The sequence below is a fragment of the Terrapene carolina genome, unplaced genomic scaffold (genome assembly GCF_002925995.2).
Source record: "Terrapene carolina triunguis isolate 2854851 unplaced genomic scaffold, T_m_triunguis-2.0 Scaffold227, whole genome shotgun sequence".
Lineage (NCBI taxonomy): Eukaryota > Metazoa > Chordata > Testudines > Emydidae > Terrapene > Terrapene triunguis.
Window position 1 is genome coordinate 3,879,163 of NW_020664578.1, and position 12,005 is coordinate 3,891,167.

The following is a 12,005-nucleotide window of genomic DNA, read 5'->3' on the forward strand; positions in this document are numbered from 1 at the left end:
TTGCGTCTGTTGAAGTGGGCATTCACCCACGAAAGCTTATGCTCCAATACTTCTGTTAGTCTTAAAGGTGCCACAGGACCCTCTGTTGCTTTTTACAGATTCAGACTAACACGGCTACCCCTCTGATAATTTACAAAGGTATTTATTTAAGTGTCCAAAGTTGCAGATAGGCACTTAGTGAGATTTTCAGAAGTGCCAATCTGCAGCTTTAGACACCTAATACCTTTGTAAATCTGTCCCTATATGTACAACAGCTGCTGGCAAGTACAAAGTACAAACCGTAAATGACCAGGATTTGTTTGTTACTCTGTTCTGAGGATAGCACTGTATGTGTTTCAGAATGCATGGATTTCTTAATGTGTTCAGTAGTCTGTAACGTTAACATTACAGATTTAATAATTAGCTGCTTAGTTCTTCAATAAAGCTACAATAATTTAAGATTTTGGAAGCTATGTAAACTTGATTGGAAATAATGTTACAAGGGAGTAAACAAATTTAGTTTCATTGCCCAAATGAATAGGAAGTTTCATTGTAAAATGGAATTGCTTTAAAAGTACCTGGTATCCAGTTACTGCAGCTGGATACCATAATTTGTCATAAAAATGTAGCAGCCCGTAAACATAGTCCTACCAATGTAATGGTGAAAGAAAGCTGAATAATGTTTTCTTGCCCCCTAAACAGATCAAAACTACTGACCCCAGGTGATTGGAAGAGTAGAATTTCAAAAGGCTAACTCTAGTGGCCCCACATGCATATAGAATGTGGTTTTATTCTTTAAAAAAAAACAAAAACAAAAAAACCTACCTTAGATGTTATTACTAATCACTGGTTTGAAAACAAAGAATACAGACAGCTAGTTGCCTTGCCTTTACAATGACTTCATTACCAATTATTAAACTAATTATCTGCTTAAAAACCATGAAGTGCACATACCAACTTACCGTGTGTGTGTGAGAGAGAGAGAGAAGAGCGCTGTTTATTCCAGGGGAGGTAATGTGCATAATGTAATTTGTCTTTAATATTATCTCTTTCAGACAAAACGGGAGGAAAAAAGTTCTCCAAGGAATTTGAAGAAGCGAGTTCAAAGTTAGAAGAATTTGTAAATGGTTTAGACAAGCAGGTGAAAAATGGTCCCTCACTAATTGAAGTGCTTGAGAATGCTGGTATCTTTTATGAAGCACAATATAAGGAAGTCAAGGTGGTAGCAAATGTAAGTGCAAAGTTTTCCCCAATAGCAAATATCTTATTGATACAGCATTACTAATAAGAGGACATAATGCAGAATACAAACTGATATGGTTGTGGATTATTAAAGTCTATTAAATCATCGAGCCATCTTAATGTTGTAATTCAGCTAATATTTGGGGATTGGTATTAATGAAGATAAACTCAGATTATTTAGTCCAGATTTCCAAAATGTCTGAGTCATGCAGATAATCAAAGTTTATCTGCATTTGTTAAACTCTTTACTAGAAAAATGACTGATAAAATCTCAGTGTACTAATGAATGAAGTAGAAATTGTGTGAGATTATAACACAAATGGTTTAAAAGGAGAGCGGAGATGATGGAGGTCAACTAATGAGATAATTAGATAATTAGATGCTGTTAAGGTTGGTAGGAGCTAATAATTTGACCTACCATTTTTCTCATATGTTTTGCAAATTCTCTGCATGTGAAAAAAGAAAAGATTCATTTGTTATGCCGAGTGTAAAGTTAACTTCGAGAAGCTGAACACCTTTGTCGGTAATCTAGATCTGAGAGTGACCTTTGGGTACTGAAGTTTTTCCTCATTTCTTGAAGCATTGTATCAAACACGATAGTTTATGGATTTGAAAAGATTCTTCCAACAAAAGCATTAACTAAATGGAAAAAGTAGACACATGAATATCCCTTCTGAGGTTCTTGCTCTGTAATCCATATTGAAAAGGGAAATACTTAATGCAGGGGCAGAGATGATTGGGGAGTTGAATATGCTGCTATTAATACTATAGAAATGGTTTAAAGGTACGTTATTTTTCCTTCTTTATAAAGGACACTAAGCTAAATATCCTTTTTTTGTGTCTTAGGCTTATAAAACATTTGCCAATAGAGTGAGCAATCTAAAGAAAAAATTAGATCAATTGAAAGCAACTCTTCCTGATCCAGAAGAGTCTCCTGTCCCTTCTCCAAGTATGGATGCTCCATCTCCAACTGGTTCTGAGTCCCCTTTCCAGGGAATGGGGGAAGAGGACGACATCCAGTCTCCAGCAGTGGAAAGCGAGAAGTCTGTATCTCCTGAACCTGTGGCAGATAATCGGGATGTGGAGGACATGGAACTGTCTGATGTGGAAGATGACGCATCTAAAATTATTGGTAAGTTCTGTGGAAGTAGCAGTAAAATGGGCTAATAGTTTTGTGGATAGTATAAAACTATCTAGGCAAACAGTTTTTCCAGACCTCATATAGAATCAAGAGGATGGTGAGAAACTTTCCTTGTTCTGGGAATACTGCAGCCAGTCCTCCAGCAAAAAGCAGGGAAGTCAGACCCAGATATTCCTAACTTAAAAAACAAGCATAAAAAACCCTCTTTTCATGAGGCTGTCCTTACACACCCTAACAGTTCAGTAGAGGGCATCAACAATTGCTTTTCCTCTGAGCCTTTACAGTAGTTTGTTTTAAACCTGGGACACATTGAGAAGCCTGCAGCTCTTAGGCCAAAAGAATTCTGGGAGGCAGATTGAACATTCCATGTTTTCTCTCTCTGTTTGAATTAGTGGAGGAGAGGAAGGAGAAACAGGTTGTTCCTTCTTCAGCACCTGCAAAGACTGAAACTGTCCCCAAAGCAACAACCTCCACAGTGGTTGCTGCTACACCAGCAGTAACAACTCCTGCTCAGACTCCTCCAGCTCCCAAGACAGTGAGCACAGTGCCTGTCCCTCCATCGCCGGCACTTGGTCTGCCAAACCTTGCCAACGTTGACCTAGCAAAGATCAGCTCCATTCTTAGCAGCTTAACTTCCGTTATGAAGAATACAGGTGAGTGTCTAAATTGCAGGTTGTGACTGAGTGGTGCTGTTCAGCAGAGACAGAATTCTGCATTATACAAGCAATAACTTTGTTGCTCAGATCTTTTTTTGCTTCTGTAACATTTTAGAACTAAAACATTGAATTGTAATTCACTCTGTACTTCAGGAGAGCTGTGACATATTAGTACTAAAAACCCTCTCAATATCAGTTTTAAACATGCTTCCTTTTAAATGATTTAAGGGCATCTGTAGTGTAGAGTTTCCAAGTAGGACATGATGCTACCTACGTCTGTGCACCATAGTGATCTTAGGGTCTGGTCTGTGCTAGGGTTCCTACTGTTGTTAACGATGCAGTAGTGAAGGTGGTCATGCTAGTTGTAGACAAGGCTTCCACAGCTGCTGACATTTTTAACAGTCATGTAGGTCTGTGTGATGCTGTTAAACGCTGGTTGCTTCAGGAGCCTTGTCTACACTAGCACCTTACTGCAACTCTACTGGTATTAGTAATAGTTGAAAGTAGCCAGAAAACCCTACCTTAACAAAGCAGTATGTATGAGCAGTGTATTTATTGACTGTTTTCATTGCTCTTGGAAAGTAGCATTTTGTGTTTCTGAGCAGCAAATGTTTTCACCTCAGGGGTCAGTCCTGCATCAAGACCTTCCCCAGGAACCCCAACGAGCCCCACGACTCTTACTAGTGGCCTGAAGACTCCTATTGTGGGGACTCCATCCGGTCCTCCAAATCCGTTAGCAAATATTCTTTCCAAAGTTGAAATAACTCCTGAAAGCATTTTGTCAGTTCTCTCCAAAACCCAGACCCAGACTGCACCAGCATTGCAAAGTAAGTATTTAAAATCCACTCCTTTTGCACAATATAAATAGTTAGCATCTATATTTGGATGGCAGCATCAATACTAAAGCATCCTACTGTGTGCTCCTGAAACAAGACTTTATCTGGGAGGAAATTAGCTTGTAGTATGTAACACTTTTTCCAAATGTAAGTTACATTTTGCAAGGTAGTGTATTTGGCATGGCCAAGTCAATTTTGTAACAGATTCAGGGAGTGTTTTCCTATATGTTTAATCTTTTAAAAATCTTTTTAAAATCTGATGGTGTTGGATACCATCCTAGAACATTTTATATTTGCTTTATTAGTTGTAACTTTTATGACTAAATCTTGTTGTTGCACAGTAAGCAAATAGTGTGAATATGTTTAATTGCTGGACTTCGCCCTGGCTTTCCAGTTAGCCAAGTAATTATATTGTAATGTGTTTACTAAAATCTTAAGTTGCATGGAAAAAATGTAGCAGAGCAGGGGACCCATGAGTGAGTACCTCTTGGATTCTATTCCTAGCTCTGGGATGGGGTTTGTTTTAGTGGTTTGAGCAGGGGGTTAGCAGCGGAGGACTCTAGATTCGGGGGAGGGGGGGGGGTTCCCTCTACTACTTGCTCGTATGATCTTGGTTAATAATATCACTTCCATGCCTCTGCTTAACTAGCTATAACATGAACATAATACCGACGTGGTTTAGATGTGTGTTATAATTTATATTGGTAAAACAATTTGAGATCAAAAGCACTATGGAAATGCAAAGTAATTAGTATTTAATAGTACGTAGAGATGGCAAAGTCTAACCATTTTGTTGGCTCAGATGTCAGCTAGTTTCAAAAATGTAAGTTTGTAGCTTCTCTGCCCACAAAACCAATCATGATGATGGCTTAGCACGAATTTTCTGTTGAAATGGTTGTAGGTTACTCTGCCTCTTAAAATATGTAATTAAAATGTTTTGTTTTTTGTTTTTTTCTCCAGGTTTATCATCCTTACTTCAAAGCGTTGCTGGAAATACAGCCCAATCAAGTGAAACAGCATCTCAGAGCACTTCAGCATCACCAGCCAATACAACTGTTTCTTGCATGAAAGGGAGGAATGTTCCTTCCAATACTCAGTCTTTTATGTCTAAAAATGTTGGTTATTCTCCAAATTCTTCTACTGCTGAGGTTTCTTCAACTTCGGTTAACAAGGCTCCTGTTGGACATAGCCCAGGGCTTTCAAGTTCTAGTTTTAAACCACCAACAAATTCCCTTGGATTTGTCAATACCCATCCTACCAGTCCTTCCCTTTTACCAACAGAAACCTCACTGAGTCAGTCCTCTGAGATTTCAAAAACAAAGCTGGAGTCAGAACCGACCTCTCCAAGCCTAGAAATGAAGATACACAATTTTTTAAAGGGAAACCCTGGTTTCAGTGGTCTAAACTTGAATATTCCAATTTTAAGCAGTTTAGGGTCCAACATCACATCAGAAAGCCATTCATCTGACTTTCAGCGTGGTCCTACTAGCACTTCTATGGACAATGTGGATGGGACGCCAGTCCGTGATGAACGAAGTGGAACGCCAACCCAAGATGAGATGATGGATAAACCAACATCAAGCAATGTTGACACTATGTCTTTATTATCAAAGATTATAAGCCCTGGATCGTCTACTCCCAGTAGCACAAGGTCCCCTCCTCAGAGCAGAGATGATGGATATCCCCAAGAACTGTCTAATTCTGTGCCTGCCTATAGGTCTTTTGGTCTCGGCAGGGATTCTCCAGCCAGCATGTACAAGCAGTCGTCCGATAATATGGAAATACCTTCTTCTTTAATGGATTCCCCTCAGGAGAAGTTTTACCCAGACACATCTTTTCAAGAAGATGAAGATTATCGTGACTTTGAATATTCTGGGCCACCACCATCTGCCATCATGAACCTGGAGAAGAAGCCTTCAAAATCCATTTTGAAAGCAAGTAAGCTTGCCGACGCTGCAGAGTACCAGCCAGTTCTCTCTAGTTACAGTCAAAGAGCGCAAGAGTTTAGTGTGAAGTCGTCTTTTCCTCAGTCTATGAGGTCTATTCTTGAGAAGAATGAGAGCTGTGATCCACTGTCATCGTCTTCTGGAATGTATGGAAGTTACAGCCTACGAGCAAATGACTCTGGATCCGATGGTTCCCCTTCACCCAGTAAGAACGATGTGTTTTTCACACCAGACTCCAATCATAATAATTTATCAAAATCTGTGATACATTCTGGCTTGTCACAGAAACAGTATCCAGACTCTCCCCATTCACTTCCTCACAGATCACTTTTCTCTCCTCAAAACACTCTTTCAAATCCTGCTGGTAGACCACCCACATCCAGTGTGGAGAAATCTTTAGGTTCTTCCATTTCTGCCACTTCAACAATTGAGTTTAAGAACATGCTTAAAAATGCATCTCGCAAGCCTTCTGAGGAAAAGCATTTTAGCCAGGTTCCTAAAGGGAGCTCACATGAAGGGGTTAGCCTATCTAGTCTCAGCCAAGCTGGAACTTCTACCGGAGAGCAGCAGCAGCAAGAGGAGCACTATCGTATAGAAACTAGGGTGTCGTCGTCTTGTTTAGACTTGCCTGATAGCACTGAAGAGAAAGGAGCCCCTATCGAAACTCTGGGTTACCATAATGCATCCAATAGGGGAATGTCAGGAGAACCAATTCAGACAGTAGAATCTATAAGAGTTCTTGGGAAAGGAAATAGAGGACACGGGCGAGAGGCATCTAGAGTAGGCTGGTTTGAGCTAAGTAATACAGGTAGTGCTTTTGATAATGGGCCCTCAAGTGCTACTGAGCTGCCCACCATGGGTACTGGCAGTGGAATTGCCAGCTTTCAAACACAGTACAAAGAACACGTGCCACAATTTCAGGAGAGTGTAAACAATTTCAGAACAAATAATTTCAGCACTGCCTTTGAGCGTCACATACCACCTCCTCCCATAGAGCATGGAACTCCTTTTCAGAGAGAACAAGTTGGTGCACCTGCTGGGCCCCCATCTGCTCCGCCCAAGGATCATGGAAGCCTGTTTCCTAGGGATCACTCAGTTCCTCCACACATGTCATCAGTGGATCACACTAATCCTTTTTCAAAAGAAAAATCCTCTCCACTGTCATTGCCTCATACTGCCCCTCCTCCTCCTTCTGTGGAACATAGCGGGCTTCCATTTCCTACTCCTCCCCCTCCCCCTCACTCTGTGGAACATGGTGGCGTTCCATTCCCTACCCCGCCGCCACCTTCTGGGGAACACGGGGGCATTCCATTTCCTGCCCCTCCCCTGACCGTGGAACATGGTGGTGTCACGTTTTCCAAGGATCACGGTACTATTCATCAAGGAACTATAAAAGAGCATTTTAATGTGCATTCAGGACCAAGGGACCATGTGGCCCCACCTCAGCGAGACCACAGTGGTCCACCCCTTGGTCGGGTTCGAGAAAACATAGGCCTAACTTCCCTTTCGAGAGATCAGCATGGGCCCTCCCATAGCGTTCCTCATATTGGCCCATCTCATAGAGACAATGTAAACCGGAGTGGAATGATGATTAGGAACCCACGACCAGACTTTAGGCCTAGGGAACCTTTCATAAACAGAGACCCATTTCCCAGCTTAAAAAGGCCTCGGCCACCTCTTGTAAGGGGCCCTCCATTCTTTGCACCAAAACGCCCGTTCTTTCCTCCCAGGTACTGAAACAGACATGCGTCTCTGTAAGTGAAGGTATTTTGGATATTCTAGAGAGCAGTGGAAGTAGCGCTTTCACTTTTGTTTTTCCTTAAAGAGCCCCATAACATTTTTCTAAATTAAATATGTTCTGGTACTTTTTTTGGTTGTTTATTTTTTTAAGCCAACCAGTTGGCGTAAATCTAGCAAAATGTTTTAACAAAAAATAAGACTTTTCCGAAGAGTATTGCCGTTGAAATAAAACTTCTAGTCATAAAAAATGATTGAATGTGCGATGTTGGGATGTTATTTTTAGCTGATTACCAAATTGTTTTGCTTCATGAGTCCTCCGAACCCATGTCAAAAAATAGAGGTGGGGGAAGGAACTCTGTTGCTACTATTGATTAAGGAAGATAAAGGGTCCAAGCTTTCAAAGCCTTCCCTGTGGCAATAGAAATATTAACCCTTCCTTGTGCCTTTTGTTTAGGTTAATCAGTCACTTTTTTCACTGATGTCTGCTCAGTCGGTCCCTTGCTGTGAAGCCTTGGAACATCTTGCTGCTTGCTGTTTTCCATCTTGCTGATAGGAATAGGGAGAGGGTAGGCAACTAACATGGTCAGTTTTTCAGCCCTTCTGTTTGCTTTTTCTGCCTTTCTCAAAATGCAAAAGGAAAAAACCTGCTTTTCACAGTTGACAACTTTGCCACTGAGGGTCTTGAACTTTTCTCCTAAGTTGGGTTTCAGAAAACAATCTCTAAAGTATGTGCACTTCCTATCTCCAACTTGGCTTCCTTCCTCAACATGATAAGAGGGTTATATTTTGTTGAATATAAATCAAGTAATGCATTTAAAATAAGTGAATGCAGGGAGGTAGCTAGTGGTAAAACTCAAATCTGTGCTTACACACACATTTAATATATACAGTGTATATTTGAAACATGTGCCTGCATACACATGTACAAGCTGCATCATTTTTTTCTTTCTTGTCTTATATCACAGAGCTAGGCCAGGTCTAGTAAACTGTATTTACTTTTTTGCTGGGAGCATTGTTGACATACATGTATTCTTCACTTTTTGTAATCACACCTTTCCTTGTGCTTTGTTTGAAGCACATAGTCCCATGTAAGATGAGAGAGAAACTGCATGCAGCAATGTGAAAACAATAGCTAAACTCTCTTCCCACGTTTTCATAAACTCACTTCTGCTGCCATGTGCATAGAGGACTTTGTGTGGAGTTTGAATTACTTTATTTGATTTTTTTTTTTAAAGTGAGTAGAATACAACATACTAGTGTCTGATAAAGGTATGGGAAAATATCTATAAAAATAACTACAGAATGAGAAAATGGCAGAGCATTTGTTTGTGCTTGGGCTGTGTGTTTTATTTAATATATATAATATGTATAATTATATTTCCATACTCAAGTAAGTGAATCGGAAGGTTGCATGGGTGTATTTTATTGAATTGCCCTGGGTTTACAGAAAGAATGATGTTATAGTGCCAGTGCATAAAAACCACCTCTCTTTTCTAATCTTAGGACAAAAACGTGCGTTCCACTTCATTTTGCAGCCAGCAGCAGATGTTGCTGCTGCTGGTCTATAGGGGGGCTGTATTTAGGCAGCATCATGGAATGGTGCACCTTGTTGTGTGGACTGTTTCAGTTAAACAGAATTCCTGAAAAAGTAACTGCATGTGTAATTCATGCAAACATTGAGTGTTTAAACTTTTGGGTTAAATTTAAACAGTATTTATTCCTTTTCTGTTCCTTCTGAGTTCTGTTCTCTTTGGCCACCGCAGCTCCTTTCAGTGAACCTCCAATATGATTATTGAATGGATAACACACCAAAGTCCTACTGTGAGGGTAGCTTGTGTAAGTTAAGCAAAATGTTCAGAAGGTCAAAACAAAGCAGTCAAGATATAAAGCAAGAAAACTACGTAATAAGATGTGAGAATTCACTTATCCTATGATATGAAGTAAGATGATCTAAATCAGTTCCCTATACACCAGCACTCAGAATGTCTGATCATATTTCTCATTAGTCTAGCCATACAGCTCTTAAATTTTAAGACTTGTAGGACATGGATATATTTTAATATCTAACGTTAATGTCCAGCATGAAAACTGAAAACATTTCACAGCATTTGATATATATTGGAAATGACGCATAGCTTAGCCCAACTTCTTTGCTCTACTGGAACATTTGAAATGAAGCTTTCAGTAACAGCGTGGCATTCCATTTACCTCAAACCTAAACTACACAATCCCATTGCTTTAATATCTATCCTGGCTTGAAGGGACAGTTTCAGAGAAGTCATAGCTTAAAGATACTTTGTTGAAGGAAACCAAGGGAGTGAAAAAACGCAGGAGATTCTGATGTAAGAATGGAACCAATATTGACTAGAAAAAAATTTCCCTCTAGAATAAAAGAATGTGAATTATTTCTGCTGCTCTTGCTTAAAGTGGTGATTTCGAAGTAAAGAATTATTAAAATCAGATGGTGACCATCTAAGAACTGCTCTCCATGCCATCTGACATGCCTGGCGAGTGGCTTCATTGCTCTTGGCGATGGCTTTTTGGGTAACTTGAAAAGTAAAATGACTGATTTAAAAAAAAAAACACACAAAAACTTATTGTAATAAAAAAAAAAAATATTATTTTAATGATGAAAGCTCCATGGTTTTTGTTTGAGGTTTTTCATTTTATTCTGTGCTTGTTACTTTAAACAAAATGTCTACAGTAACTGAAGACACGTGTACATATGTAGAAACCACACAACTTATTTCTGGACATGAAGGCGTTTTTTCCTGTGTCTGTGATTTAAACTACTCAACCGTTCTTGAACTTTTGTATTTCACCTTATAAGAAAAAGAAATAAACATGTATTTTTTAAATAAAGCATGAAACCGTGTGTCTCATGAAGGACATAACTTCATAAAGAAGAAAAGCAAATTGCAGACAGCCTTCAGTGTTCACTCCAGCTGTTCTAGAAACCGAGAGGACAAACCAAACATTACACTGGTACAGCTTAACGGCCGTCAATAGAATTAACATTTACTAGAGGTTATAAACACTTAAAATGTATCCCTGTTCTAGACTTCTGCTAGTGTAGTACAGATATTCTTGTCACCAGACTTATGAGTATGCACCATTTAGATTTCTACTGTCCCCTCAGATACGCAGTACGCATACCTGCCTCTTTGGAAAAATTCAACATACGCTATGGTGTGCGCTGTATATCAGAGAGGAGGGTCTACAGCTGTGGCTGACTTTGTGATCTAAATCCATTTTAGAGACGCTTTACCTGTAAAATATTGTTCAGGTGTGAGAAACCTGTTTAGATAATGTGAATAATGGTAATTTTTTTAAAAAACCATGCAGAATAAATGATCATATCCTGAAATTAATTATTCAAAAATAAGCTGCAGTGCTGTTATTTCAAAACTGCTGTAAATATTGGCTGCTTTGTGTGTGTGCCTGTTAAGATGAATTGGATCTGTTGGATTGATATTCTCAAGTGTTCCGTGTGGAGAAAGCAACATGCATTAGAGGACGCGACAATAAAACTGCAGATCATTTTGAAATGTGTATTAATACATTTAATAAAATAACTAGTTCTAATGTTTTGATATTCTTTTTTAACTGGAACCTCTATTTAAGTGTACAGGGGGTGTAAGATTGCCTGAGCCGTGAAAATGACCAAAATATTGGGCCGAAGAGAGAACCTCCGTTTTTTGCTCAACATTTGCAGTCTAGAACGACAGCCAGGCTTTATTTCATCGTTGCTGAATTACAAGTTTAGGGTTAGTGGGGCCTAACCCTTTTTTTTTTTTTTTTCTCTTATTAATGAAAAAAAAAAACACACACACTCACTCACTCTCTCCCTGCAGCTCAGGCTCTGTGACCATTTTGAAGAAGACTGAAAGAAATTTAAAACTGTTGTTGGAAGATGGCTCTGTTTCTTTTAATTTTACATAGAGGTGATGTTTGGAGGCAAATCTGAAATTACTGTTAGCTCGCAGAGCAAAACACGGAAAATGGAATATTCTACCTATACTTGTGGGCTGAGACAACAGTTACTTTCCCCCTGCCCCCATTTATTTTTGTATTGCATATTAATAAAGTGTACTTTACTTGGTGTGGTTTCCTTTCAAAAGAGTAAGATCTTTGCACCAGTTTACTGGCTTCTGGCCTCTTGTACATACTCTTCTGTTCTGTCATGTAATTTTGAAGGGTGATAATGTTGATTTTCAGGGTTGTCTTGGCTTCCTGTCCTTTTTTGTTGGCTGGGGGATGGGAGCAGCTGGCTACACAGCCTTGAGAGACGCTGGTCTCAGTGATTACTGCTAGAACCTCACTTTCAATCTATATCTGCATAACGCAAGAAGCAATTATGTGAAACAATTTAAAGAGTATAATTTTTAATAACTTCAGAGGTGCATGGTCATTAATTTTTAACAAATTACTTTAGCTGGGCTAGCTTAGATTATCAAAATGGAAA

General features: G+C 39.3%; 1 protein-coding gene across 1 annotated transcript in view; it reads left to right on the plus strand.

Moving 5' to 3' along the window:
* The window catches only part of RPRD2 (regulation of nuclear pre-mRNA domain containing 2), a 43,533-nt gene extending 34,130 nt beyond the window's left edge, over positions 1 to 9,403 (plus strand). Inside the window, exons 7-11 of the mRNA XM_024210813.2 lie at positions 1,035 to 1,210; positions 2,068 to 2,353; positions 2,755 to 3,015; positions 3,642 to 3,845; positions 4,815 to 9,403. Coding sequence (XP_024066581.1) covers positions 1,035 to 1,210; positions 2,068 to 2,353; positions 2,755 to 3,015; positions 3,642 to 3,845; positions 4,815 to 7,537 — 3,650 coding nt within the window. The 3' untranslated portion in view covers positions 7,538 to 9,403. The remainder of the gene's footprint in view (positions 1 to 1,034; positions 1,211 to 2,067; positions 2,354 to 2,754; positions 3,016 to 3,641; positions 3,846 to 4,814) is intronic.
* Positions 9,404 to 12,005: the final 2,602 nt, after the last annotated feature.